The sequence below is a fragment of the Caretta caretta genome, chromosome 9, assembly GCF_965140235.1.
Source record: "Caretta caretta isolate rCarCar2 chromosome 9, rCarCar1.hap1, whole genome shotgun sequence".
NCBI classification, from domain to species: domain Eukaryota; kingdom Metazoa; phylum Chordata; order Testudines; family Cheloniidae; genus Caretta; species Caretta caretta.
In genome coordinates, this window is record NC_134214.1 from 22,155,092 (window position 1) to 22,181,735 (window position 26,644).

General features: G+C 42.4%; 3 protein-coding genes and 1 long non-coding RNA gene across 15 annotated transcripts in view; 3 read left to right on the forward strand and 1 right to left on the reverse strand.

Annotated features, from left to right (window-relative positions):
- Nucleotides 1-566, forward strand: part of TRIM59 (tripartite motif containing 59) — a 63,679-nt gene extending 63,113 nt beyond the window's left edge. Inside the window, exon 3 of the transcript XR_007358263.2 lies at nucleotides 266-566. The gene's annotated coding sequence lies outside the window, so the exon portion shown is untranslated. The remainder of the gene's footprint in view (nucleotides 1-265) is intronic.
- SMC4 (structural maintenance of chromosomes 4) overlaps nucleotides 1-26,644 on the reverse strand; it is a 135,791-nt gene that overhangs the window by 51,244 nt on the left and 57,903 nt on the right. For 11 of the 12 annotated variants that reach the window (XR_012669858.1, XR_012669854.1, XR_012669855.1 and 8 more), the window contains 8 exons: nucleotides 25,888-26,052; nucleotides 24,595-24,828; nucleotides 13,757-13,942; nucleotides 11,738-11,899; nucleotides 11,216-11,441; nucleotides 11,038-11,117; nucleotides 842-994; nucleotides 560-686 (listed from right to left, as the gene is read on the reverse strand). Coding sequence is in view for 7 of the 12 variants with exons in the window: in XM_048862749.2 (XP_048718706.1) it covers nucleotides 560-686; nucleotides 842-994; nucleotides 11,038-11,117; nucleotides 11,216-11,441; nucleotides 11,738-11,899; nucleotides 13,757-13,942; nucleotides 24,595-24,828; nucleotides 25,888-26,052 (1,333 nt within the window). In the remaining 5 variants the exon portion in view is untranslated. The remainder of the gene's footprint in view (nucleotides 1-559; nucleotides 687-841; nucleotides 995-11,037; nucleotides 11,118-11,215; nucleotides 11,442-11,737; nucleotides 11,900-13,756; nucleotides 13,943-24,594; nucleotides 24,829-25,887; nucleotides 26,053-26,644) is intronic. The other variant, XM_048862751.2, reaches the window with a different exon arrangement.
- Nucleotides 936-3,696, forward strand: LOC125642071 (uncharacterized). The gene is made up of 2 exons (XM_048862795.2): nucleotides 936-2,473; nucleotides 3,063-3,696. Exons 1-2 carry the CDS (start codon nucleotides 1,891-1,893, stop codon nucleotides 3,212-3,214), a joined length of 735 nt encoding a protein of 244 aa, XP_048718752.2. The 5' UTR covers nucleotides 936-1,890; the 3' UTR covers nucleotides 3,215-3,696.
- Nucleotides 14,764-22,457, forward strand: LOC142073165 (uncharacterized). Its single transcript, XR_012669866.1, has 3 exons — nucleotides 14,764-15,554; nucleotides 20,285-20,746; nucleotides 21,417-22,457. It is a non-coding gene; the product is annotated as an uncharacterized LOC142073165 (long non-coding RNA).

Below are 26,644 nucleotides of genomic sequence, written 5' to 3' on the forward strand. Positions count from 1 at the left end.
GGGTGTCCTTATTGCAAGTTACAGACACACAAAGTGCAGAGAAGGGCCTCAAGGTTAACTCCCTGGTGCAGGAAGAAGATAATGGTACAATACCCCTCAGATGCCAAACAGAGTTCAGGGAGAGGCTTAACATGATTGACATGAGTTATGACATTCTCCCCTCACAGATGTATGCCAATCCTAGTACACAGAAATGCAAGGGTAAAACTATAAACAGTTGTTATTGTTAAATAGTAATTACTGCTTCTTTGCTTTACATCTCCAGGAATGTACCTGTTGGTCAACCGGGAGCCATTATGTAATCTTTTAGACCATTGGCTTATTATGCTTGTCTTGCTGCTAGAACCTATCCAGAGGCTCGGGACACCCACCCCATCGCGTCTCTCCACTCAATGAGCTATGCGTAATAAACCCTTGTGCTTGGCTCTACATTGTGTCCATTTCTGTTCCTTCAATATCATTGGTCAATCTGAACAAAACAAGTTATAAAATTCACCCCAATCGTGATTGATAAGTGGACATTGCTATAATTTATATCTAGAACTAAAATAAAACATACCTTTTTTGAAAGTATTAAGGGTTTTTTCTAGCTGTTTCTGTTTGTTCTTGTCAGGAGCAGCAGCAATTACATTAGCCTCAAGTTCTTTAACCTGGACTTTCAAGTGAACTTCTTGTTCTGATAAACTCTACAAAATAGAAGACTGTTAGAATACTGTACTAAGAATGACAGATTTTTTCATGTTAGCAAGGAGTGTAAGAGCTGTCAAAGTTAACATAATGGCAATCTACTTTCAGCATTAACTATGGAGATACTTGGCACCTCTCAGAAATAAACATTCACCTGGATACTCGCAGTATACTTTTCTAAAGTGTTTCTCATTTCCTGGACACACAGACGCAATTTTATTATGGCTTCTTCAAGTTGCACTTTCTCTTCTTGATACTGCATTGCTTTTATGGAATCCTTTTGCAGCTGAGATTCCATTTTATTAGCCTATAAATATAAATGTTATATAAAAGTTATTGATTACAAAAATCATTTATATAGCACTACCTCTTTAAACTGAGATGTACAACACAACAAGACCCATACACCTGAACAATTTATAATCTCCTAAAAACAAAAGAAACTCAACATAAAACCTGGGACAACAGTTCAGGGAAGAACAAACAAGTAAGATGATTGCTGACGAGACAGAGACTCAGACAGTGAAAGAGAAGATGGAATTGTAAGAGAAGAGAAAACTGAAGAAGACTTCTTGTCAGAATGTTTGGGGCAGGGAAGAAGGTTACAAATAGGTGACACTAGAGAAGGCTTGACATGGGATGGTGGTAAAAGGGTTGATGAGAAAATAATAAAACTATTTAGAAAAGAAGATAGTCCTGAAAGGGGAAAGAATGAGGGCTTGTCTACACACAGAATTGCACTGGTTTGTAATAAAGGTGTTATTTCAAGTAGATTAAGTTGAATTGATTTCAGAGACTGTGTAGACACTTATGTCAGTTTAAACCAGGTTTACTTTGATTTAGCTAAGCCCTGGTCTACACTAGGACTTTAGGTTGAATTTAGCAGTGTTAAGTCGATGTAAACCTGCACCCGTCCACATGATGAAGCCCTTTATTTCGACTTAAAGGGCTCTTAAAATCGATTTCCGTACTCCACCCCTGACAAGTGGATTAGCGCTTAAATCGGCCTTGCCAGGTCGAATTTGGGGTACTGTGGACACAATTTGACGGTATTGGCCTCCGGGAGCTATCCCAGAGTGCTCCATTGTGACTGCTCTGGACAGCGCTCTCAACTCAGATGCACTCGCCAGGTAGACAGGAAAAGAACTGCGAACTTTTGTATCTCATTTCCTGTTTGGCCAGCGTGGCAAGCTGCAGGTGACCATGCAGAGCTCATCAGCAGAGGTGACCATGATGGAGTCCCAGAATCGCAAAAGAGCTCCAGCATGGACTGAATGGGAGGTACGGGATCTGATCGCTGTATGGGGAGACAAATCTGTGCTATCAGAACTCCGTTCCAGTTTTCGAAATGCCAAAACCTTTGTCAAAATCTCCCAGGGCATGAAGGACAGAGGCCATAACAGGGATCCGAAGCAGTGCCGCATGAAACTTAAGGAGCTGAGGCAAGCCTACCAGAAAACCAGAGGGGCGAACGGCCGCTCCGGGTCAGAGCCCCAAACATGCCGCTTCTATGATGAGATGCATGACATTTTAGGGGGTTCAGCCACCACTACCCCAGCCATGTTGTTTGACTCCTTCAATGGAGATGGAGGCAACACGGAAGCAGGTTTTGGGGACGAAGAAAAAGATGATGATGATGTGGTTGTAGATAGCTCACAGCAAGCAAGCGGAGAAACCGGTTTTTCTGACAGCCAGGAACTGTTTCTCACCCTCGACCTGGAGCCAGTACCCCCCGAACCCACCCAAGGCTGCCTCCTGGACCCGGCAGGCAGAGAAGGGACCTCTGGTGAGTGTACCTTTTAAAAGTACTATACATGGTTTAAAAGCAAGCATGTGAAAGGATTAATTTGCCCTGGCATTCGCGGCTCTCCTGGAAGTACTCCTAAAGCCTTTGCAAAAGGTTTCTGGGGAGGGCAGCCTTATTGCGCCCTTCATGGTAGGACACTTTACCACTCCAGGCCAGTAACACGTACTCGGGAATCATTGTACAACAAAGCATTGCAGTGTATGTTTGCTGGCGTTCAAACAACATCCGTTCTTTATCTCTCTGTGTTATCCTCAGGAGAGTGAGATATCATTCATGGTCTCCTGGTTGAAATAGGGTGCTTTTCTTCAGGGGACATTCAGAGGAGCCCATTCCTGCTGAGCTGTTTGCCTGCGGCTGAACAGAAAATGTTCCCCGCTGTTAGCCACGGGGAGGAGGGAGGGTTGAGGGGGTAGCCACGCGGTGGGGGGAGGCAAAATGCGACCTTGTAACGAAAGCACATGTGCTATGTATGTAATGTTAACAGCAAGGTTTACCCTGAAAGACTGTAGCCACTGTTTTATAAAATGTGTCTTTTTAAATACCGCTGTCCCTTTTTTTTCTCCACCAGCTGCATGTGTTTCAATGATCACAGGATCTTCTCCTTCCCAGAGGCCAGTGAAGATTAGAAAGAAAAAAAACGCACTCATGATGAAATGTTCTCTGAGCTCATGCTGTCCTCCCACACTGACAGAGCACAGACGAATGTGTGGAGGCAAATAATGTCAGAGTGCAGGAAAGCACAAAATGACCGGGAGGAGAGGTGGCGGGCTGAAGACAGGGTTGAAGCTCAAATGTGGCGGCAGCGTGATGAGAGGAGGCAGGATTCAATGCTGAGGCTGCTGGAGGACCAAACCAGTATGCTCCAGTGTATGGCTGAGCTGCAGCAAAGGCAGCTGGAGCACAGACTGCCACTACAGCCCCTGTGTAACCAACCGCCCTCCTCCCCAAGTTCCATAGCCTCCACACCCAGACGCCCAAGAACGTGGTGGGGGGGCCACTGGCCAACCAGCCACTCCACCACAGAGGATTGCCCCAAAAAAAAGAAGGCTGGCATTCAATAAATTTTAAAGTTGTAAACTGTTAAAGTGCTGTGTGGCATTTTCCTTCCCTCCTCCACCCCCCCTCCTGGGCTACCTTGGTAGTCATCCCCCTATTTGTGTGATGAATGAATAAAGAATGCATGAATGTGAAGCAACAATGACTTTATTGCCTCTGCAAGCAATGATTAAAGGGAGGAGGGGAGGGTGGTTAGCTTGCAGGGAAGTAGAGTGAACCAAGGGGCGGGGGGTTTCATCAAGGAGAAACAAACAGAACTTTCACACCGTAGCCTGGCCAGTCATGAAACTGGTTTTCAAAGCTTCTCTGATGCGTACCGCGCCCTCCTGTACTCTTCTAATTGCCCTGGTGTCTGGCTGTGTGTAACCAGCAGCCAGGCGATTTGCCTCAACCTCCCACCCAGCCATAAACATCTCCCCCTTTACTCTCACAGATATTGTGGAGCACACAGCAAGCAGTAATAACAGTGGGAATATTGGTTTCGCTGAGTACTAAGTGAGTCAGTAAACTGCGCCAGCGTGCCTTTAAACGTTCAAATGCACATTCTACCACCATTCTGCACTTGCTCAGCCTGTAGTTGAACAGCTCCTGACTACTGTCCAGGCTGCCTGTGTATGGCTTCATGAGCTATGGCATTAAGGGGTAGGCTGGGTCCCCAAGGATACATATAGGCATTTCAACATCCAACAGTTATTTTCTGGTCTGGGAATAAAGTCCTTTCCTGCAGCTTTTGAAACAGACCAGAGTTCCTGAAGATGCGAGCGTCATGTATCTTTCCCAGCCATCCCATGTTGATATTGGTGAAATGTCCCTTGTGATCCACCAGTGCTTGCAGCACTATTGAAAAGTACCCCTTGCAGTTTATGTACTCGCCGGCTTGGTGCTCCAGTGCCAAGATAGGGATATGGGTTCAGTCTATAGCCCCACCACAGTTAGGGAATCCCATTGCAGCAAAGCCATCCACTATGACCTGCACATTTCCCAGGGTCACTACCCTTGATATTAGCAGATCTTTGATTGCATGGGGTACTTGCATCACAGCAGCCCCAACAGTAGATTTGCCCACTCCAAATTGATTCCCAACTGACCGGTAGCTGTCTGCTGTTGCAAGCTTCCACAGGGCTATCGCCACTCGCTTCTCAACTGTGAGGGCTGCTCTCATCTTGGTATTCATGCGCTTCAGGGCAGGGGAAAGCAAGTCACAAAGTTCCATGAAAGTGCCCTTACGCATGTGAAAGTTTCGCAGCCACTGGGAATCATCCCAGACCTGCAACACTATACGGTCCCACCAGTCTGTGCTTGTTTCCCGAGCCCAGAATCGGCGTTCCACAGCATGAACCTGCCCCATTAGCACCATGATGCATGCATTGGCAGGGCCCATGCTTTCAGAGAAATCTGTGTCCATGTCCTGATCACTCACGTGACCACGCTGACTTCGCCTCCTCGCCCGGTATCGCTTTGCCAGGTTCTGGTGCTGCATATACTGCTGGATAATGCGTGTGGTGTTTAATGTGCTCCTAATTGCCAAAGTGAGCTGAGCGGCCTCCATGCTTGCCTTGGTATGGCGTCCGCACAGAAAAAAGGCGCGGAACGATTGTCTGCCGTTCCTCTGACGGAGGGAGGGGCGACTGATGACATGGCTTACAGGGTTGGCTTCAGGGAGCTAAAATCAACAAAGGGGGTGGCTTTACATCAAGGAGTATTTCAGGCAGGACTTCACGGAGGGTTCCGATAAGAAATGGTGCACCTAAGTTATTGTTCTTATTGGAACAAGGAGGTTAGTCTGGCCTCTGACACATGGCTAGATTTACCTCGCTGTACCTTCTCTGTGAGTGACTGCAGTGTGACCTAGAGGAATGAATCCCCTAGACAGGGGAGGGGGGGAAGCAAATGAGTACAAAACAAATCTGGTCTATTTCTTGTTTTGATCCACTCCATCTATCTTTTACATCTTTGGCTGGCAGCAGACGGTGCAGAGGGACTGCATGCCATCCACATCTCTTGCCTGCCCGGCAGAAGATGGTGCAATATGACTGCTATCCATCCTCATCTCTTGCCTGCCCGGCAGAAGATGGTACAGTACGACTGCTAGCAATCCGTATCGCCTGCCTGCTCACCATAAGACGGTTCAATAGGACTGACTGCAGGACTAAAGAGAATGACCTGGTCAAGTCACTCCAAATTTAGTCCCTGCGCCCATGTCTGCCCAGGCGCTCCTGGCCAACGTGGCCAGGAGCACCTCGGACATGACGATGACGGCCACCAGTCATATTGCACCGTCTGCTGCCAGAAGGCAATGGGTTGCTGCTACTGTGTAGCAATGCAGTACTGTGTCTGCCAGTACCCAGGAGACATACGGTGACGGTTACCTGAGCGGGCTCCATGCTTGCTGTGGTATGGCGTCTGCACAGGTAACTCAGGAAAAAAGGCATGAAACGATTGTCTGCCCTTGCTTTCACGGAGGGAGGGAGGGAACGGGGGCCTCACGATATGTACCCATAAGCACCCGCGACAATGTTTTAGCCCCATCAAGCATTGGGATCTCAACCCAGAATTCCAATGGGCAGCGGAGACTGTGGGAACTGTGGGATAGCTACCCACAGTGCAACACTCCGGAAGTCGACTCTAGCCTCAGTACTGTGGAAGCACTCCGCCAAGTTAATGCACTTAGAGCATTTTCTGTGGGGACACACACACTCGAATATATAAAACCGATTTCTAAAAAAACGACTTCTATAAATTCAACCTTATTCCGTAGTGTAGCCATACTCTTAGAGTTGATTAGGAACAGGTTTAAGATAAACCAAAACGAGCATCCCCACAAGAGGTTTTGAACAGCTGTAACTGAACTTGTGCAGATTTATCTATAGACAACCCCTTAGTTAATAAAACAGTCTTTAGTACAAAGATTTTTCTAAAAATCACTAGGCAGCACAGGACCTGAGGTAGGAAATGCGCAACAAAGCCAAAGATGAAGATTAAGGAGCAGACAGATTGGTGTGAGAGTAATAGAGACAGCAGAAAAAAAACAGGTAATTAATATGGAAAATTAAGTCCCCTAGAATAAGGCAGCACAAGAGGCATTAAAATCAGGGAAAAAGAATAGGGAGCCAGAGAATGGTAAATAATGGCTATTTAAGGGGAAACTGAAAGAAACCTCTTAGTAATTGTGGCTCTTCAATTTGTCGTCAATATGGATCCCATTCTACGTGCATGTGGTTCTTGGGCAATGCATGTCCTCACATTCCCCCCACCCAAAGGCGTAAAGGGAAAAGCGGCTGCAACTGTCCCCATGATAATTCAGAATCGATAATTCAGAATACCATACAAGGACGACTCCAAAAAAGTGGGCATGGAAGTCAGGTCATGGGAGCCACACAGATGGCATACAGAACAACCTGTTATTATAAAGATAAGTAACATTTTTTTCCTTCAAGTATCTGTCTGTGTGGATTCCACTAAGTGATCAATAGTGTCCCATATTGATCAATAGTGAAAGGTAGGACTGAGGAATTCTGACCACCACTGACTAAACACCTCCACCTTACCAAATTTGGCATCTGATCTTGTGGCCAGGTCAAATGGATAAGTGTTTAAAAGTAAAGGGATTACTCCACATAGCTGCCTTGCAAGTTTCAGATATGGGGATGTTCCTGAAGCATGGAGAAGATGTAAAGTATACTCTAGTGGAGCGATCTTTAATATTTGGAGGGAGAGATATATCAATCATATGATATGTGTGTTATGCAGTGTATATCAATTTTGATATTCTTGGAGAGGAGACAATTTGACCGTTAGAAGCACCAAAGACAGCAAAAGAAATACAAGGAGACACGCTGTCTGACTTTGTCTGATCAATGTAATATAACAAAGAACTTGAAATGTCCAAGATGTGGCGTTTATCTCCTGGGAAGGAATGGAGTTTTGGAAAGAAAATGGGTAAATAAATAAATTAGTTGTAATGAAAGTCTGACACAACTTTGGGAATAAACTTGGGATCATGTCAACACCACCTCATTTCCGTGGCATGTTGAGTAAAGGTTAGTCCTGAGAGCTTACAGTTTGCTGACCCTTTTGGCTGATGTAATGGCAACTGAAAAGTCTGTCTTGAGAGTAAAGCGGTATAAAGAACATTCAGAAAGAAGCTCAAAAGGGGGGCTCCATAAGGCTTGTAAGGAGAATACTGAGATCCCATGTCAGAGGTTCTCTTATCACTAGGGGGTGAACGTGCAGCAATCCCTTTGGAAATGTAGATAGAGAGATGAGGAAAAAAAATGAACATGACCACAAGGGAGAGTGGCATACTGATAATGTTCCAAGGCAGACTGTGATGTAATAGAATGTGAATCCAAACTGCGGTCAAGAATTTTGGGTGTAGGGGCCTTCAAGCCAAAGTTGTACAGCCAAAATTGAAATATTTTCCATATAGAGGAATAATTTTTCCTTGTGGAGAGTTTGCTACTTTTGTAGAAGAACCTCTTATACTTGTATCTCTTGTTTCTGCTGGTAGGATGCAACCAGCCAAAATCCAGACTGTTATACATAGTGACCTCACATCTTGATGAAGTATCTGTCCCCAGTTCTGATATCATGTTTAGATAGTCTGAAAGTGGTATGAAAGGCTGAACAGGCATTTTGAGATCTGTCAGCCAGAACTGTTTCAACCAATACAGAGCTATCAGGTTCAGTGTAGCTATACTATGTCTGACTTTACATATAACTTTCAGAATCAAAGGAATCTGTGGAAATGCATACGAGACTTGATCCCATGGTTCTGAGGAAGGATTCCTATAATCTTGCTGGACTTGTGCCTCTCCTGGAAGAAGAGGTTGGACTTTTGCATTGTCTTATGTGGTAAACAAGTCTACTGATGAAATATTGGCTTGATGGAAGCCTTCAGAGATCACTCATGGTTGGCAATGGATTGTCTGCTGAGGAAGTCTGCTAGTTTACTGTTGATTCCTGGAAGATGAACAATTGACATTATCCCATGTTGTTGACAGCCTCTTGACAGACAGGTGATGAGCAGGCACCTCCTTGTTTTTGAGGAAATTATCATTGCTGAAGGTAGGTAGATGCCTCCTGCCTGGATTGCCCCGGATATTGACAGGGCTTACGATTTGGGGTCGAGGTGAAGATGTACAAAGAATGGAGTGTAACTCTGGAACAGTTAAGGGAGTGCAGGGCATCAGCCATGCATATGTGCGCTAAATAATTCTGTGCCCTTGAAGGGCAAATCCTCAGTTGACTTTACACTTCTCTCAGAATGCCAGAGGCCTGCAGCCACAAAACTCTGCACATAGTTACTACAGTGGCCGTAGATCAAGCCTCCATGTCTGATACATCTATGGCTGCCTATAGCAAATGTTTTTGCTACTAGCTGATCCTCTGAAATGGTGCTTTTCAACTCTTCTATTAAGCCTTGTGGGAGTTTAGTTAGAAAGGAGGGTAACTTTGAGGTTACAAATTGTTAATGACCAGACCTTATTTGCAGTAATGTTGATGAATAGATCTCTTTCAAATAAATCTAGTTCCTGGGGGTTTTTGTCTTTTGGGTTGCTCTTAGTAAGCCATACTGGTTCAGATCAATGGTCTATCTAGCCCAGTATGCCGTCTTCCAACAGTGGTCAGTGCCAGATGCTTCAGAGGGAGTGAACTGAGCAGGGCAATTATTGAGTGATCCATCCCCTGTAGTCCAGTCTCAGCGTCCGACAGTCAGAGGCTTAGGGTCACCCAAAACATAGCGTTGCATCCCTGACTATCTTGGCTAATAGCAATTGATGGATCTAATTCTTTTTTGAAATCAGTTATATTTTTGGTCTTCACATCCCTGGCAACGAGATCCACAGGTGACTGTACATTGTGTGAAGAAATACTTCCTTATGTTTGTTTTAAACCTGCTGCCTATTAATTTCCCCTGGTTCATGTGTTATGAAGGGGTAAATAACATTTCCCTATTCATTTTATCCATACTATTCATGATTTTATAGATCTCTATCATATCCCCCTTTAAGTAGTCCTTCGCAACTGAATGGTCCCAATTTTTTAAATCTCTTCTCATATGGAAGCTGTTCTATACCCATAATAATTTTTGTTGCCCTTCTCTGTACTTTTTTCAATTCTGAAGTATCTTTTTTGAGATGGGGCGTACCAAGGACTTATATAGTGGCATTATATTTTTTGTCTTATTATCTATCCCTTTCCTAATGGCTTCTAACATTCTGTTAGCTTTTTTGACTGCCTCTGCACATTGAGCAGATGTTTTCAGAAAACTATCCATGATGACTCCAAGATCTCTTTCTTGAGTGGTAACAGCTAATTTAGACCCCATCATATTGTATGTATAATTGGGATTATGTTTTACAATGTGCATTATATAGCATTTATCAAATTGAATTTCATCTGCTATTTTGTTGCCAGTCATCCATTTTGAGAGATCCCCCTGTAACTGTTCACAGTCTGCTTTGTACTTAGCTATCTTGAATAATTTTGTATCATCTCCAGACTTTGCCACCTCACTGTTTACCCCTTTTTCCACATGTTGAACAGCACTGGTCCCAGTACAGATCCTGGGCAGACCCCCTTTTTACCTCTCTTCACTGTGAAAACTGAGCATTTATTGCTCCCCTTTGTTTTCTATCTTCTAACCAGTTACTGATCCATGAGAGGACCTTCCCTCTTATCCCATGACTACTTACTTTGCTTAAGAGCCTTTGGTCAGGAACATTGTCAAAGTCCAAGTACACTATATCCACTGGATATCCTTAGTCCACATTTGTTGACATCCTCAGTGAATTCTAATAGAATGATGAGGCGTGATTTCCCTTTACAAAAGCCTTGTTGACTTTTCCCCCAACATATTGTGTTCATCTATATATCTGATAATTCTGTTCTTTACTATAGTTTCAACCAATTTGCTTGGTAGTGAAGTTAGTCTGGTTAGTCTTTCTGTGGACTGCAGAAATCTTAAACAAACTTTGTGTTGCAGAATTAGAACGTAAACCTAAAAAATTTAAGCTCCTGTGTGGCCTCCCAAGGCAATATTGACTGTTTTCCTGCACAACAGTTCCTTATTTTCAGCCCTTCTCCTGCATTAGTTTCTTTTTTTCAATCAATTTCCTAGTTATTAAAGGTGAATAATCTACCAATAAGCAGGCATAAGGTGTCACATACACGTGCATATAAAATCGGTGTAACATCTATAAACACAGTGTAGCACTGGAATGAGAGAGAACACAATTCTTTATAAAGTACATTATGCAACTATCAATGTGGTTTGAAATACTCTAATACAAATCTTATTAACAGTATCAGGTTTATTTAGTCTTTTCCAGAAAGCTATAGCATTGATTGATAAATAATATTTAAACAATGTTGATGTTCTCTGCACAATATTTGTATATAAACAATCTAAATAAAATCAGGAAGTGTAAATATAGGAGAGGAATTTTGAAGAAACACTTTTCTATGTGCAATTATGAACTCACCTCTTCTTCTGAAATTTCAACAACAACGGAGGATCCCATTCTACCCTTCATTACGTTACGTCCACCTCCACTCATTGTTCCTAAAGTAGGATAAGGAAAAGAAGTTAACAAGCTAATTTCAATTTGCTATCCAACAATAAAACTGAAGATATAAATTTAGTTATGTATTTTTAAATACCTGACTGTTCTACGATCTGTCCTTGCAAAGTTACAACTCTCCATCTTGTGTCCTTTTGGAATGCTACTCTGATAGCCTGATCCAAGTTATTGGCTACTAGAGTATCACGTAATGCAAAATAAAAGGCATGGCGAATCTTCTCATCTTTTACTTTCACCATGTCAAAGAGACGAGGAGTGTTTTCTGGAGTCTGAATTTTATTCATACTTTTTTCCCATACTCTCATCTATATGGAAGAGGAGGAATCTCAGAATAAGTTAGAACAACATTTTAATAGTCTAAGGTGAACTAAGGCCTCTGAGTGTACACAGTAGTTCCCGAGCACCATACTGTTGCCACATTCCTCAGAATGCCAGTGGACATTAAATAATGTTACCAAAGAGACGTCTGCTCACTTGCAAGATAAAAAATCCAAGAGGTTAATTATTATATTAGCATATACAATAAGATATTTGTTCAGAACAGCCTATAATATAGGGGGGAGTCAACAGTCTAGATTATTTCCGGAAAACCAATACTTACTTTGTCCAAGGCTATAAATGTGGCAACTCCAATTCCTTGACTCTTCAAGAAATTCACACATTCCTGAGCTGTATCAATTGTATCTACAACAATGTAGTCTAAGGCACCGCAAGATGACGAGATAGCAATGTCATACTTTTCATCAATAGCTCCCAAATCTCCCTAGTAATTGACATATAAAACAGAGAGACAGTTATGTTGATCAGTATGGTAATTAACAGTGATACCCATCTTTTCTAGGTACAAATAGAGAGAAGACAAAAAACATGTTAACACAACCGGAAATGTATGTATTTTATGTATACCTGACATTTTCTCATCCTGTTTTCACAGTTCAGAATACTTGTGAAATGTAGAAAGTTAACCTTTATTCAGAACTCACAATGCCATCTGTGCTACAGATCACTATTTACGTATTTCTAATGTGCACGCTATTAAGGTATGATAGTGGAAATACTTAGTACTTATATAGCAGTTTTTGTGTTAAAAACAATGTACAGACATCTGATTAATTAAAGGAGTAATGATTTATGCTCCAGACATAAAAATAATTTAGCATGGAGTATCAGACTAAAGTTTTAGTGAGTCAGTGTGACCTAGTGGACAGAGCACTGTCTGGGACGTGGGAAATCTAGGTTCCATTTCCTGTTCTGCCCTGGCATGCTGGGTGACCTTAGGTAAATCAGTTCACCTTTGTGCCTTGGTTTCCCCATCTGTTAATTGGGCATAATGATATGGTTCAAAGCGCTTTAAGATTTGCAGGTAAAAAACACTATATAAGAGCTAGGTTTAGTGTTTAATCACTGCTCCATCACCTTCTATATGACTTGAGAGAACTATTTAACCTGCCTCAGTTTCACCACTTCTGAAATAGAGACTATAATCCTCAAATGGGGTTTGCATGGCTTATATTATCTCTACAGTGGTTTGAATATATGTGCTAATGGAAAATTTACTACTTGATTTTCCCCCTCAGTATGGACATCTATGGCAACACATTATAAGGGGTGGTGTCTTTTATTACAATTATCAGATGCATTTTCAATGTCAGTTCTACGCGTTAGAAATATTTCTGCCATTATTTTAAAATGGCTTTAAGAAGCCTGTTCCATCAGATTGTTTTGTAATTGCTAACACAATGAATTACAATGTACTGTTTGAACACTGTTACCCCCCATCTTCTACCCCATTGCAACCTCTAAAGTATGGGGCTATCGTGGTGGGGCAGGAAGAGGGCATAGCCAGGCCACAGTGGGTTCTATCATAAACAAGTGGCTATGGTTAGAGCAGACCAAAGGCTGCTCTTATGCTGGGTCAATTGTAAATTGGACCAGAGAATCAAGAAGTTGTAACTGGTTTTCTGAAAACCCTCAGCCTTCTGTGAATTTTGATACAAGAATGAATCCAAGCAATTAATTCTAACAAGTTAAACATATAAAATACTACGTGTTTGTAGGATTCCTACTTTGTTGTACTGAGGTTTTGTTTTTTTTAACAGTTGACAGAAAGGACTAGGACAGTAATTCTCAAACTTTTGTACTGGTGACCCCTATCACATAGCAAGCATCTGAGTGCAACCCCCCTTATAAATTAAAAACACTTTTATATATATTTAACACCATTATAAATGATGGAGGCAAAGCAGGGTTTGGGATGGAGGCTGACAGCTCGCGACTCCCCACATAATAATCTCATGGCCCCCTGAGGGGTCCTGACCGCCAGTTTGAGAACCCCTTGACTAGGAGTTTGGAGTTCTGCTACTGGCTTTTTCACTTCTTCAGTAAGAGATTCTCCCAGGGTCACAGTCTTTGAGCTGGACTCCCTGTTTGTTAAACGGGAATTGTAACAGGCTTACATAAATATGTAAAATGCTTTGAGATCCTTAGATATAAGTCTACATAGGGGTGCAAAATATTATATCGTATGGTTCATTTACTTAGGACAATTCCAATAAGAGTAATGACACCTGTGAAATATAAAAGCCCGTTTGTTAATGATACATTAATTCTTAAACTTTACCAGTCTTCCATATATTCCAGGAATTTTTCCAGATTTCTTCTGCTGAAGTAGACCATCAAGAACCTTTCCTCGACTGCGATTTATTGCCAAAGAACTTTTTGCTTCTTCTACCTTCTGACGTAGCTTTCGAACAAGGTTCTTAGTGTCCATTTCCTCTCTTCCAAGTTTCTCAAGCTCATTCTCTTTCTACCAATAGTTAAAAAAAGTTAATTGAAAATATTCATATCTGAAAATCTCAGAAGCAGTCTATGTATTTAAAGTTCAGGCACGCTTATGGTAATGATTGTATAAGAAAAGTTAATAAAGAGTAAAATCATCAACCATAAGATATCAGAGATAGCAAATGTTTAGTGTTGAGTAAACAATGAATGGAAACATTCTTTATTCAAACAGCTACTTCTAAAATTAAATGGAAAAATACATTATACTTTATAATGTGCACTTTCTGACAAAGTTTTAAGAGAAGCTACATATTTAGGTTGACATTTTCCAAGGGGTCTAAGAAAGCTAGATGCCCAATTTATTTAGGATCCTTGGAAAATCCCAGCCTTAAGCAGAAAAACAAACAGAATATATAGTATATGTGCAAACAGTTGTACAAACTTAAAATTACATCAAGATTGTTGATTTCCAGAGCTTAAATGTCAGCATTTAAGTAATCCCAAATATGCTTTGAAGTTCAAACTTCACTGAGATGAAATAGTGTTTTGATCTTTGCCACTGCTTGGTTGGAGAGAATTTTCTACTTGTTTACATAAGGGTTATTTCTTTGCAACTGAAACAAATATCTAAAATTTCTAAAACTTGCACAATATTGTACAATGCAGCAGTATATTAGAAACATTTTTCTACTTCTCATAGTTAAGAATTTTTTGGGAATCATTTTACTGCACGCATTTCAATGTTCAATAAAAACATCCTTTATGGAGCTATTCTAGCACCATTTGAGAGCACCACCCTCCCCTGCCAACCTCCTCCTTTAGATCAACAATCACCCTCATGTCTGATAGCTGAGCAAAAAGAAAGATGGAACAATTTCATTGTTGTTGAATTCTTAGCACATGGTACCAAGCATGTTTAGACATGATTTTTAGTCACTTAATTACTGCCTCCCCATCCAACCAAAAAAATGTTAGTAGTCCTCAGTGAGGACCACATCCATATTAAGATTCAAGTTTAGCCCCTTATAAACAGAAAATAAATGGTAATTTTTAGATAAACTCAAGATTTTTTACTCAAACATCCAGGCATGGGAGAAGTTTAAATTGCCAAATTAAATGTAAAAATGTAAAAAGAAAAGCCAAAAAGGAGTTTGAAGAGCAGCTAGCCAAAAAATCAAAAGGTAATAAAATGTTTTTTTAGGTACATCAGAAGCAGGAAGCCTGCTAAACAACCAGTGGGGCCCCTGGATGATCGAGATACAAAAGGAGCACTTAGACGATAAAGTCATCGAGGAGAAACTAAATGAATTATTTGCTTCAGTCTTCACAGCTGAGGATGTTAGGGAGATTCCCAAACCTGAGACGTCTTTTGTAGGTGACAAATCTGAGGAATTGTCACAGATTGAAGAGGTTTTGGAATTAATTGACAAACTTAACAGTACAGTAACAAGTCACCGGGACCAGATGGCATTCACCCAAGAGTGCTGAAAGAACTCATGTGTGAAACTGCAGAACGATTAACTATGGTTTGTAACCTGCCCTTTAAATCAGCTTCTGTACCCAATGACTGGAAGATAGCTAATGTAATGCCAGTATTTAAGAAGGGCTCTAGACGTGATCCTGGCAATTGCAGACCGGTAAGTCTAACGTTAGTACTGGGCAAATTAGTTGAAACAATAGTAAAGAATAAAATTGTCAGACACATAGAAGAACATTAATTGTTGGGCAAAAGTCAACACGGTTTCTGTAAAGGGAGATGATGTCTTACTAATCTATTAGAGTTCTTTGAAGGGGTCAAACAAACATGTGGATAAGGGGGATCCAGTGGACATAGTATACTTAGATTTCCAGAAAGCCTTTGACAAGGTCCCTCACCAAAGGCTCTTACATAAATTAAGTTGTCATGGGACAAGAGGAAAGATCCTTTCATGGATTGAGAACTGGTTAAAAGACAAGGAACAAAGAGTAGGAATAAATGGTAAATTTTCAGAATGGAGAGGGGTAACTAGTGGTGTTCCCCAAAGATCAGTCCTAGGACCAATCCTATTCAACTCATTCATAAACGGTCTGGAGAAAGGGGTAAACAGTGAGGTGGAAAAGTTTGCAGATGATACTAAACTGCTCAAGATAGTTAAGACCAAAGCAGACTGTGAAGAACTTCAAAAAGATCTCACAAAAACTAAGTGATTGGGCAACAAAACGGCAAATAAAATTTAATGTGCATAAATGTAAAGTAATGCACATTGGAAAAAATAACCCCAACTATACATACAATATGATGGGGGCTAATTTAGCTACTACTGATCAGGAGAAAGATCTTGGAGTCATTGTGGATAGTTCTCTGAAGACGTCCACACAGTGCGCATCAGCAGTCAAAAAAGCAAACGGGATGTTAGGAATCATTAAAAAAGGGATAGAGAATAAGATAGAGAATATCTTATTGTCCTTATATAAATCTATGGCATGCCCACATCTTGAAAACTGCATACAGATGTGGTCCTCTCATCTCAAAAAAGATACACTGGCATTAGAAAAGATTCAGAAAAAAGGGCAACTAAAATGATTAGGGGTTTGGAATGGGTCTCATAGGAGGAGAGATTAAAGAGGCTAGGACTTTTCAGCTTGGAAAAGAGGAGACTAAGGGGGATATGACAGAGGTCTATAAAATCATGAGTGGTGTGGAGAAAGTGAATAAGGAAAAGTTATTTACTTGTTCCCATAATACAAGAACTAGAGGCCACCAAATGAAATTAATTAAGGTTTAAAACAAATAAAAGGAAGATCTTCACTCAGCGCACAGTCAACCTATGGAACTCTTTGCCTGAGAAGGTTGTGAAGGCTAGGACTATAACAGGGTTTAAAAGAGAACTGGATAAATTCATGGAGGTTAAGTCCATTAATGGCTATTAGCCACGATGGGTAAGGAATAGTGTCCCTAGCCTCTGTTTGTCAGAGGGTGGAGATGGATGGCAGGAGAGAGATCACTAGATCATTACCTGTTAGGTTCACTCCCTCTGGGGCACCTGGTATTGGGCACTGTCAGACAGGATACTGGGCTGGATGGACCTTTAGTCTGACCCAGTATGGCCGTTCTTATGTAAGTTTAACTTTGAACAGGGACCAACCTTAGAAAATGTCAACTGAATAAGTGAATGTTTCAGGAAGCTGTGTAAAGTCAGGTTAATATAGTGAAAACCATTTTGCAAGGTTAGCTACAGTAGGAACTATTAAGTGACTGATATAACGCAAGTTATCCTACCTTTTTTTCCTGCACCTTCATTTTCACAAATTATTTTCTCAAGATTTAAAAAGTTCTCAAAGTAGTTTTCAAATTTTGTCAAGTCCCATTATATGTTCAAGCGGCAATACTATAGCAACTGTTTGGGAGGCAATGACTAAAACAAATGAACAATGTTTTAACAGAGACAAGGTGAGTGAGGTAATATGAAGTGAGAGACACAAACTTTTGCGGTTACACAGAACTCTTCTTCAGGTCTGGGAAATGTAATCAGAGCATCACAGCTAAGTACAAGATAGAACAGGACAAGTTGTTAACGCACATTTCAAGGGACCACTCAAGGTGAAGTTAAAGGGCTACTTCACCTTGAACCGTCCCTTGAAATATGCATTCACAACTTACGCTAAACAACCTGTTCCACCTGGTATTTAGCTATGACACTCTGGGTATGTCTATACTGCAATTAAAAACCTGCGGCAGGCCTGTGCCAGCTGACTTGGGCTCATGGGGCTCAAGCTATGGACCTGTTTAATTGCGGTGTAGATGTTTGGGTTCAGGCTGAAACCTGGGCTCGAGGACCCTGCAACAACCCCATAGACTGAGTCAGCTGGCATAGGCCAGCCATGGGTTTTAAATTGCACCGTAGACATTCTGTCTGAGTACATTTCCCAGACCTGTAGAAGAGCTCTGTGTAAGTCTGAAAGCTTGTCTCTCACCAACAGAAGTTATAACTTTACATACCTTGTCTCCAATATCCTCGGACTAACAGAGCTACAACAATAATAGTGTTTTAATAAACTTTCTGAATTTACATTTAGGCAGAGAATAAAGATAAATTATCTAGAAGGTTTTTTGGGTTTGGTGTTTTTTTTTTGGAAAGTTACCCTTTGGGTTAAAAATTTTCATGTTTGTTTAGGACCTAATACGTTGTTTCTCAAGCTCTGAGTAAATTTCTGTTTGGTGGTTTGAGAAAGAAGGCTTTATGTATTAACTAGTTTCTCAGGTTAAAAAAGAAAAGATGTTTCACAACTCCAAAATTTTGTATTGACTTAGCCCTTAATGAGAACAAGTGTGTTTGACACAAATGAAAAATTGTATTTAGAAATAATAAAATTGTGTTAGGTGTAAATGAATGCATATGAATGAGGTCATGCTTTTTTCTTCAGTTTTACTTCTGAAGTAAAGGAAACTCAGCTAGAAGCCACAACAACATGAAGTTGAGAATTTAAATGCACAAGTCAGTACACTCAAAGTTTTAATTCATGGGAACCATACTACTACTCCATTTATGAATTTTTCTATTACTGTATCCTTTGAACAGTGCAGCTTATATTTTGACCGTGAGGTTTTTTTTAAAGTAAGTTTTAAGATTAGAAATGTTGCCATAATTTTTTTTTTAACCCCACTGAGAAATTTTAAACAAACAGATCCCTATAATGTTTGAAACCTGAACACTGCATTATAATGTATCTGGAAATACACCATAACTAACAAGAAAGCAAGACTGTTTATTTTCATTGTCAAAGATTAAAAATGTGAAGAGCAGAAGCAGAAATTTGATTAAAATTTTCACTTAGTCTAAGGTATTAACTGACTAGGTAGAGAAATTTTGTTCACAACATGATTTTAAGCTGACACCGTTTCCTTACAATACATTTCTAGCCTGAAAAGTGACTAAGAGTAGCTTAAATGGAATTTTTTATTTAGAGTATCTGACTTAGATACTATTTGCTGAATTTATAAGGACAATCTCCCCCGCCCCACCCCAATTGCCAGTCCTGAAAACTCACTGAATATGAAATGTCAAACCATGTTTATTCAGGTTTAATCACCACCGCCAATATAAAATATCCTTCAGGCCATATTCTTCCCTTGGAAAAAAATGGTTACTGACCTCCTGTAATTGTTGTTCATGTCCATCCCATGTTAGGTGCACTGCATGCACCGTTGCCAGACATTTTTCCCTCAGTAGTATTCATCAGGCCAGCTCTAGTACCTCCGGTGCTGCACACTTATGCGCCAGCATAAGGGGCGCTGCTGGCCCCACATCCTCTAAGTTCCTTCTTGCCAGCTAACTCCATATATGAAGAAGACTAAAACCATTCTGCAGATCCATGCAACTCTTTGTGGCAGCAGCAGAGAGGATGAAAGGCCTACTGGTTTCAGCCCAGAGAATCTCATCCTGGATAACCTCTGGCCAGAAACACTACTGAAGAGGCCTGAGCTCTTGTGAAGTGAGTAGTCAAGATGGCCGGGGGTGGGACATTCACCTTTCATAGCATGCCCAAATACAAGAGGTTATCCAGGATGAGATTCTCTGGGCTGAAACAGGTAGGCCTTTCATCCTCTCTGCTGCTGCCACAAAGTGTTGTGTGGATCTGCAGAATGGTTTAGTCTTCTTGATGTACAAGGTGAGGGCACACCTAACACCCAATGAGTGAAGCCGCCGCTCTTCTGAATTCTTGTGAGGCTTCGGGAAGAAGATAAACAGGATAATGGCCTGGTTGCTATGGAACAGCAAAACCATGGTTAGCTGGAAGGCTGGATGTGGGCACAGTGGGACCCTGTACTTAAAGAACATCATGTACGGTGGTGTGACGTAAGGGTCCTGATTTCAGAGATCCTTCTGGCTGAGGTAATTGCTACCAGGAAGGCGACTGTCCAGGAAAGCAGCAGCAGAGGGCACAACAGTAGGGGTTCAAAGGGAGGGCCTGTCAGTTTCAATAGGACTAGGTTTAAGTCCCATGGAGGAATCGGATTGTGAACCGGAGGGTAAAGTCTCTCCAACCCTTTAAAAAAGGGAATTGTCATCTTGAGAGAGAAAACTGACCTACTGCCCACTTAGCGAGATAGGTAGCCCTAGTGGATGGCTTCCTCCTACCCAGCAAGACCTGTAGAACCTGTTCTGAACAGGCTTGCTCTTCTGGGTTCAGCCATGTAACTTCCATGTAGTCAGGTGAAGGAACCTCAGGCTTGAGTGGAGTAAGTGACCGTGGTCTTGCAAAATTAGGTCTGGGCAGAGTGGTAGCGGTAGGGCTACTGATAAGTCTAGCACCATGCCGAACCAGTGTTGGCGTGGCCATGGCAGGGCTATAAGAATAATTCTCACTTGTCCTGCTTGATTTTCAGGACCATGTGAACTAGAAGAAATATGTAGAATAGGAGCTCTGTCCATGGAAGCAGGAAGGCATTGAAAAAGGAGCCCAGGCTGTGCCCGCACAGCGAGTAAAACTGATGGCATTTCCTGTTCTGCTTGGTCATGAACAGGTCTACCTGGGCACATCCCGACCTTTGAAGATTAACCTGGTGACCTCTGGGTGACCTCATGGTGAGAGGAGAAGGATCTGCTGAGATGATCTGCCAGGGTGTTTCAGGCTCCCGGAAGATGTGAAGCCTCAAGATGGGTGGAGTGCCTCATGCAGAATTTCCAAAGATGGATGGCCTCCTGACACAGGGCAAAGGAGAACGCTCCTCCCTGCTTATTGATTTAGAACATGACCATGGTGTTGTCCATAACACTTGAACTACCTTGCCTAAGTTGGGAGGAAGGAAGACTTGGCAAGCCAAGTGGATTGCTCTGAGGCAATTGAGGTGGGCTCCCCAACCTAGGTCTGATGTGTCAGACACTGGAGACACCGATGGCTGGGAGGGAGGGAGGGAGGAGGGGGAATGACAAAGGGAATGCCTGCCATTACCAGCCAGGGGTCCTTTTGCTATTCAATGAAGGCAAGGACTGGGGCTCGAACAGTAAGCATCAAGTCCAAGTGATGCCTGTTCAGAGAGTACACTGAAGCTCTGCAGGGGCTTCAGGCGCAGCCTTACATACAGGACCACATAAGGGTATGCAGTCATGTGTCCCAGTAACCTGAAGCAAACCTGGGATGTTGTGATTGGGTGAGCCATGACCCTGAATATCAAGTCTGACATAGTCTGGAATCATGCCTCTGGAAGGAAGGCTCTGGACTGGGTTGAGTCAAGCACTGCCCCGATAAACTCTATTATCTGAATTGGAATGAGAGTTGACTTTTGGTAGTTTATCAGCAGGCCAGTGCTCTGAAGGTGGCTTGGACCAGGTTGATGCTATTCTTTATTTGAGCCTTTGAATGACCCATTATCAGCCAGTCGTTGAGGTACAGGTAGACTTTAACGCCTCACCTTCTGAGGAAGGCAGCTACCACCACCAGGCATTTCATAAAAACCAGGGGGGCTGCTGATATGCCAAATGGGAGAATTGTGAATTGGTAATGAGTCTGTTTTACAGTAAACCTGAGGAATTTTCTGCGGCCACAGAAGATGAAAGTGTGAAAGTAAGTGTCCTTCAAGTCAAGGGCCGAGTACCAGTCCCCTGGATCCAAGGAGGGGATAGTAGAAGCCAGAGAAACCACGCGGAACCTCAGTTTCTTGAAATAACCATTAAAGCGATGCATGTCCAGGATAGGGCGAAGGCCCCCATTGGCCTTTGGGATTAGGAAATGTTGGGAGTAAAACCCCTTTCCTCTCAATCTTTGAGGTACCTCTTCCACAGCCCCCACCTGCAGGAGGATCTGCACCTCCTGACCTAGGAGTTGCTTGTGAGAAGGGTCCCTGAAGAGGGACAGGGATGGGGGTGGAAGAGAGGGGTGGATGAGAACTGAAGGGTATAACTGTCCACCACTGTATTTAGCACCCAGTAGTACAATTTAATGTGGGACCATGCCAGGCTGATGTGGGAAAGTCAGTCCAAAAACAAAGGGGGGGGAGGGGTCAGGATCCAAGGTGGGAACTGGTATCACACCCTCAAAAGGCATGTTTGAATCTACTGGAGTACCTATGCAACCTCAGCAGTGAAGATGAGGTGGATGGGAGCGACTGACAATGCTTGTAACCTCTGCCTCTCTCTTGTACAGATCCTATCTCAGTGGTGAAGCTGAAAAATGGGCCGGTTATTGAGGCCAGAAGTGCTTCCTTGCAATGGATGGAGCAGAGCGGCCCAGGGACCTGAGGGTAGCGCTTGGAGTCTAGTTTTCAGAGCAAACAGACGACAAGGAGTCTTCGAAAGGGAGGTCCGGGATCAACTGCTGGACTTCTTGAGGTCACCGCAAGGACGGTAGCCAAGAGCATCACCTCATGGACACTGCAGCGGCCATCATCCTGGCTGCTGTGTCAGCTAAGTCCAGTGCCACCTGGAGAGAAGCTCTAGCAACATTCTTACCCTCCTTTAAGAGGGCAGAGAATTCCTGCCTTGAGTCCTGGGGCATGGAGTCTTTAAATTTGGACAAGGAATCCCACACGTTGTAATTGTATCTCCCCAGCAGGGCTTGCTGGTTTGAGATAAGTAGCTGAAGACCACCTGTGGAATAAACTTTCCTCCCAAGCAGATAGAGTTTCTTTGCATCCTTCTGTTTGGGGGTAGCACTCTCATTGGCCGCCATTACAACTAGGGGCCCAGGAGGGGTATAATAGTATAGGTACTCATACCTCTCGGCTGGCACATAATATTTCTTCTCTGACCCCTTCAAAGGCAGAGGGAGGGAAAGAAAATGGGGTCCGCCAGAGGGCTTTCACCATACCCATTACCGTCTCGTTAATGGGTAGGGCCACCTTAGACGGTGCTGTTGCATCCAGATGTCAATGAGGCTGTGGAACGATTCTTTGAGCTCCTCAATCTCTAGCCCCAGGTTAGCACCTATCTGCTTCAAAAGTGCCTGATGGGCTTTGAAATCATCTTGCGGCAGCGAGCTAGTTGGTCCCCAGATGGCCTTGTCTGGAGAAGAGGAAGAAGAGGCCTGTACCAGAGGAGGGGCTTCTTCCTCTTCTTCAGCCTAAACTACCTTCATGGGGTCCAAGTCTGGTGTATTGGTATCGGGTCCGGTACCCAGTGGAGCAGGGGCCCTCCTCTCAGAACCAATCAAATATGATTGGTGAGAAGAAATCCCCATGTGTTCCAGAATGGTCATTGCATAGGCCACTGTCCACCTGGCCAGGTACCTGCAGGGGGACCCACACCGAGGTCCTGAAGCACATAGGATAGGTACTGGTGGTGGCTCTTGGGTTGGGTGCAGGGTTCCAACTCTGGTTCAGACCATGAGTCCTCCTGAGATGAGCACGGGGGAACGGTACCCCTCCTCTCACTTCTGTCATTCAGTGCCGAGGGTCTGGGGACCAGTGGTGGACCAGGGATGACCTCGTAGAGGAAAAGAGGGTCGGCTTGCCTCTAGAAGGTACTGAAGGTTCCAGTGCCGGGAAGGAGTACCATGCTCTCTCCTGCTTGTGTTTATTGGAGCTGGCAGTTGTCCCACTGGAGACAGTGGTACCAGGAACGATAAGTCCCTGGCCACTGCAAAGGCCTCTGGAGTTTAAGGCACCACAATTCCGCAGGCGCCTTGATGATTTCCCGATGTTGGAGGGAGATTCGGCATCAGACTCAATGGTGCTGCCACGGGACTGGAGGTAGAGAGAGGAGTGGCCTAAGTTGGGTTGCACTCCACTGCCTTGGCCCTGCTTGCCTTTTTATCTATGCGCTGCTTTTTATGCTTCTTTCTCAGCATCGGAGATGGAGCATGGTGCCGGGATGCACGTGGTTCACATCAAGGGTGAAGTGCTTGGTGCCGAATCTGAGTTACTTGGCTCCGAAGGAGGATAGCCTTTAGTTTACTCTCTCAGTCCTTCTTTGTACAAGGCTTAAAGTCCCAATAAATTAGACAGAGCGCTCTCATGTGACTTTCCCCCAGACACTTCAAACAACTGGAGTGCAGGTCGCTCATGGGCATAGGCTGGCCGCAGGAGGCAGAAAGTTTGAAGCCTGGAGACCAGGGCATGCCTGGCCCCGGGGTGAAGGAAGCCCCTCAACTAGAGGGAGGGGTTCTAACTAGCTACACTAGTACTATTTAAAATATTTACAGTACACCTATACTAATACTAATTAACTAAGATACAGAGAAGAAAAACCACTGAAAATGTCTTGCCGAAGAAAGAGGAGTTGTTCCAGAAACCATTACGGGCAGTTAGAAGGAACTGAGAGAGTGCGGGGCCAGAGAGGCCCGTTATACCAGCACATAAGTGCACAGCACCAGAGGGTGCTAGAGTCAGCCCAACAGATACCACTGAGGGAAAAATCTCTGGCAATGGTGCACATGACGCATGCACACCTAACATGAAATGGACATGAGCAAGCACTCTAAGAAGCAGCGCAACCCATCAGAGACTACAGCTCATTTTCCCATAGTTTCATTGGCTCTTAAGTTTTAATAGTAGTTAAAGAAACTTTTGCTACTAAATTAAACAAATAGACTCAGTGTGCGTAGGGAGTACAAAGATCTATTGATTATGATGGGGTCCATTTCCATGTTTTTCAGAGTGCAACTAAACTTAAATATATGTATAGAGAGACTACAATGTAAGAATGAAACAGCTCCTGAATGATGAATGATTCTGAATGAAATATGAAACTTAAGTCTTACCTGCTTTAGTTCCTGTTCAGCTTGAGGTAGTTTTGTATCTAGCTCTTTGATACCAGCTATCCTTTCCTTAAGGGTTCCTGAAGCTGTCTTTAGAGCCTCTTTTGCTTTATTTAACTGAGATACTGCTGTATTATGGTGACTGAGGTAGATATCAAGTTCCGATTGGGCTACATCCATCTTAGAACGTGCTTCATTCACTGTTTTGCTGAACTCCATAAGTTCTTTTTCTTTGCCCTGTAGAAATGGACAGCACATTACATTAGAAATAGTTAAAGAAACTGAAAACTGGTGGGATGACTGAGCTGTGTAAGGTAATATATTCTATACATAGCTGAGTGAGAGAAGCAGCAGAGGAGAGGTGGCATGCTCTTAATCTCTTGAACAGTAAGTTATGGTGAATTTGGCATAAATGGGCTCAGTTAAATAAAAACAGGTCCCCTACTATCATAGTAGAAATCTGAATTGTGAATTTTGATGACAATCAGGAAGAACAAATAAACCACAACCACTGCTAGATATCCATTCCCACCCCATCCTGGATTTAGTGTCCAGTAATATACCGAAGTGAAGTAAGGCATTACGTTCTAATTAAATCAGACTATTTGAGTAATTTGGAAGCCACTGTTGTTTTTCCAGCCCAGCTTTATTCCAGTTACTCAACTGGCAAAAAAACACCTTAAAGAGATAGACGCTCTTCATGAATTAAACAGACAAACTGAATGGAGGTTTTCGACTACAAGAAAGAGTACAAAGATTATATAGCATAAAGCCAACTTTACACCCGGACAAGTTTTAAACAAAAATTACAGAACATAGCTAATTATTGTAGTATTAATTAGGTGTTGAAATTTTTTTGACCAGCTCTTCAAATACTTTGACAGAAGAGTTTTCTGCTGGAAAATACAGTTTAGTTGAAATCCATACATATCATAGGAACATGTCTATCTCAACTAAATTTAACAGCAGAAAATTAAAATTATTTATTTTGGTATGGTAAAAAGTTTCATTTTGACTACAGTAATTTTCAACATTATTGAAACAAAGCGAGTCAATGGTTTCAAACTGACATTTTTTAGAATTTCCTTTTTGTTCCGATTCAGAACAAAAACAAATCTTGAAACGTGAGAATTTCCCACAGAATGGAAATTCCATTTCCAGCCTGCTCTATATTTGAAGCTAGTGCTTGAGAGAGCAATATTCCTATACAAAATAGCTTCCTTGAAAGACCTTTGAACCATCTAACTCATGTTAATGTAAATAGTCTAAGCTTATGGACATCAGAATGTTTCAAACCTCTTTCTCTTTCTGAAGTCCTTGTGTTTCCTGTTTTAGGCTATCCATAACTTGTTTTAATATTTCTTCTTCTCGCTCTTTTTCCTTTTCAAGAACTTCTTTCTTAGATGATGCTTCACTGATAGTTGTCTCACTGTTGCCAGGTACACTTTTAAATTGTTGAACCTGTTAAGGAAGAAATTTTTAACTTTTTCCATTAACTGGTACAAAAAGTAAAGTTTCTTTTTTATCTTTAAGCTTTGCCTTCTTATGCTATGGACAATGAGGAAAACCTGAGGAAATGTAAATGTCGATGAGCCCTGACATCACGCAGAGACTATCTACATCATCTACCTTCAGGACTGCAAATATTGCCCTGCTTCAGTGATGAAGTACATACATAAAGTATCTCTAAAGGGCAGTTTTATTCACTAACATTGCTTTATGTAAGTGAGCAAGAACAAAGTTTTTTTAGTTTCACCCTCCCAATTGCTATTTTGCAAGACACCAGCACTCTAGAATTTGGGCTGCTGTTCCTTGTCGTCTCTTTGGATCTTTGGCTGATTGTCAAGCTTTTAATAGTATCTCCTCCCAGCAGTCTCACTCAGTTCCTGTCAGAGACTTCTCAAGCACTAATCAAAACAAAATTCTGAACACACACATACATTACTTCAATGGAGTTTCAGATTGGTTCCCTTCTTCAAAGAAAGGTAGCGTACGTGATAGGACCGTAAGAATGACTGAAAAGGAGGCAGATTGGTGTCTCCTGTTGTACTTG

Bases quoted from the DNA above. Each gene is read 5' to 3' on its own strand.
- LOC125642071 (XM_048862795.2), top strand. From the start codon at position 1,891: ATGCAGAGCTCATCAGCAGAGGTGACCATGATGGAGTCCCAGAATCGC. The intron at 2,474-3,062 runs GTGAGTGTACCT...TTTCTCCACCAG, and splicing joins AGGCAGAGAAGGGACCTCTG to CTGCATGTGTTTCAATGATC.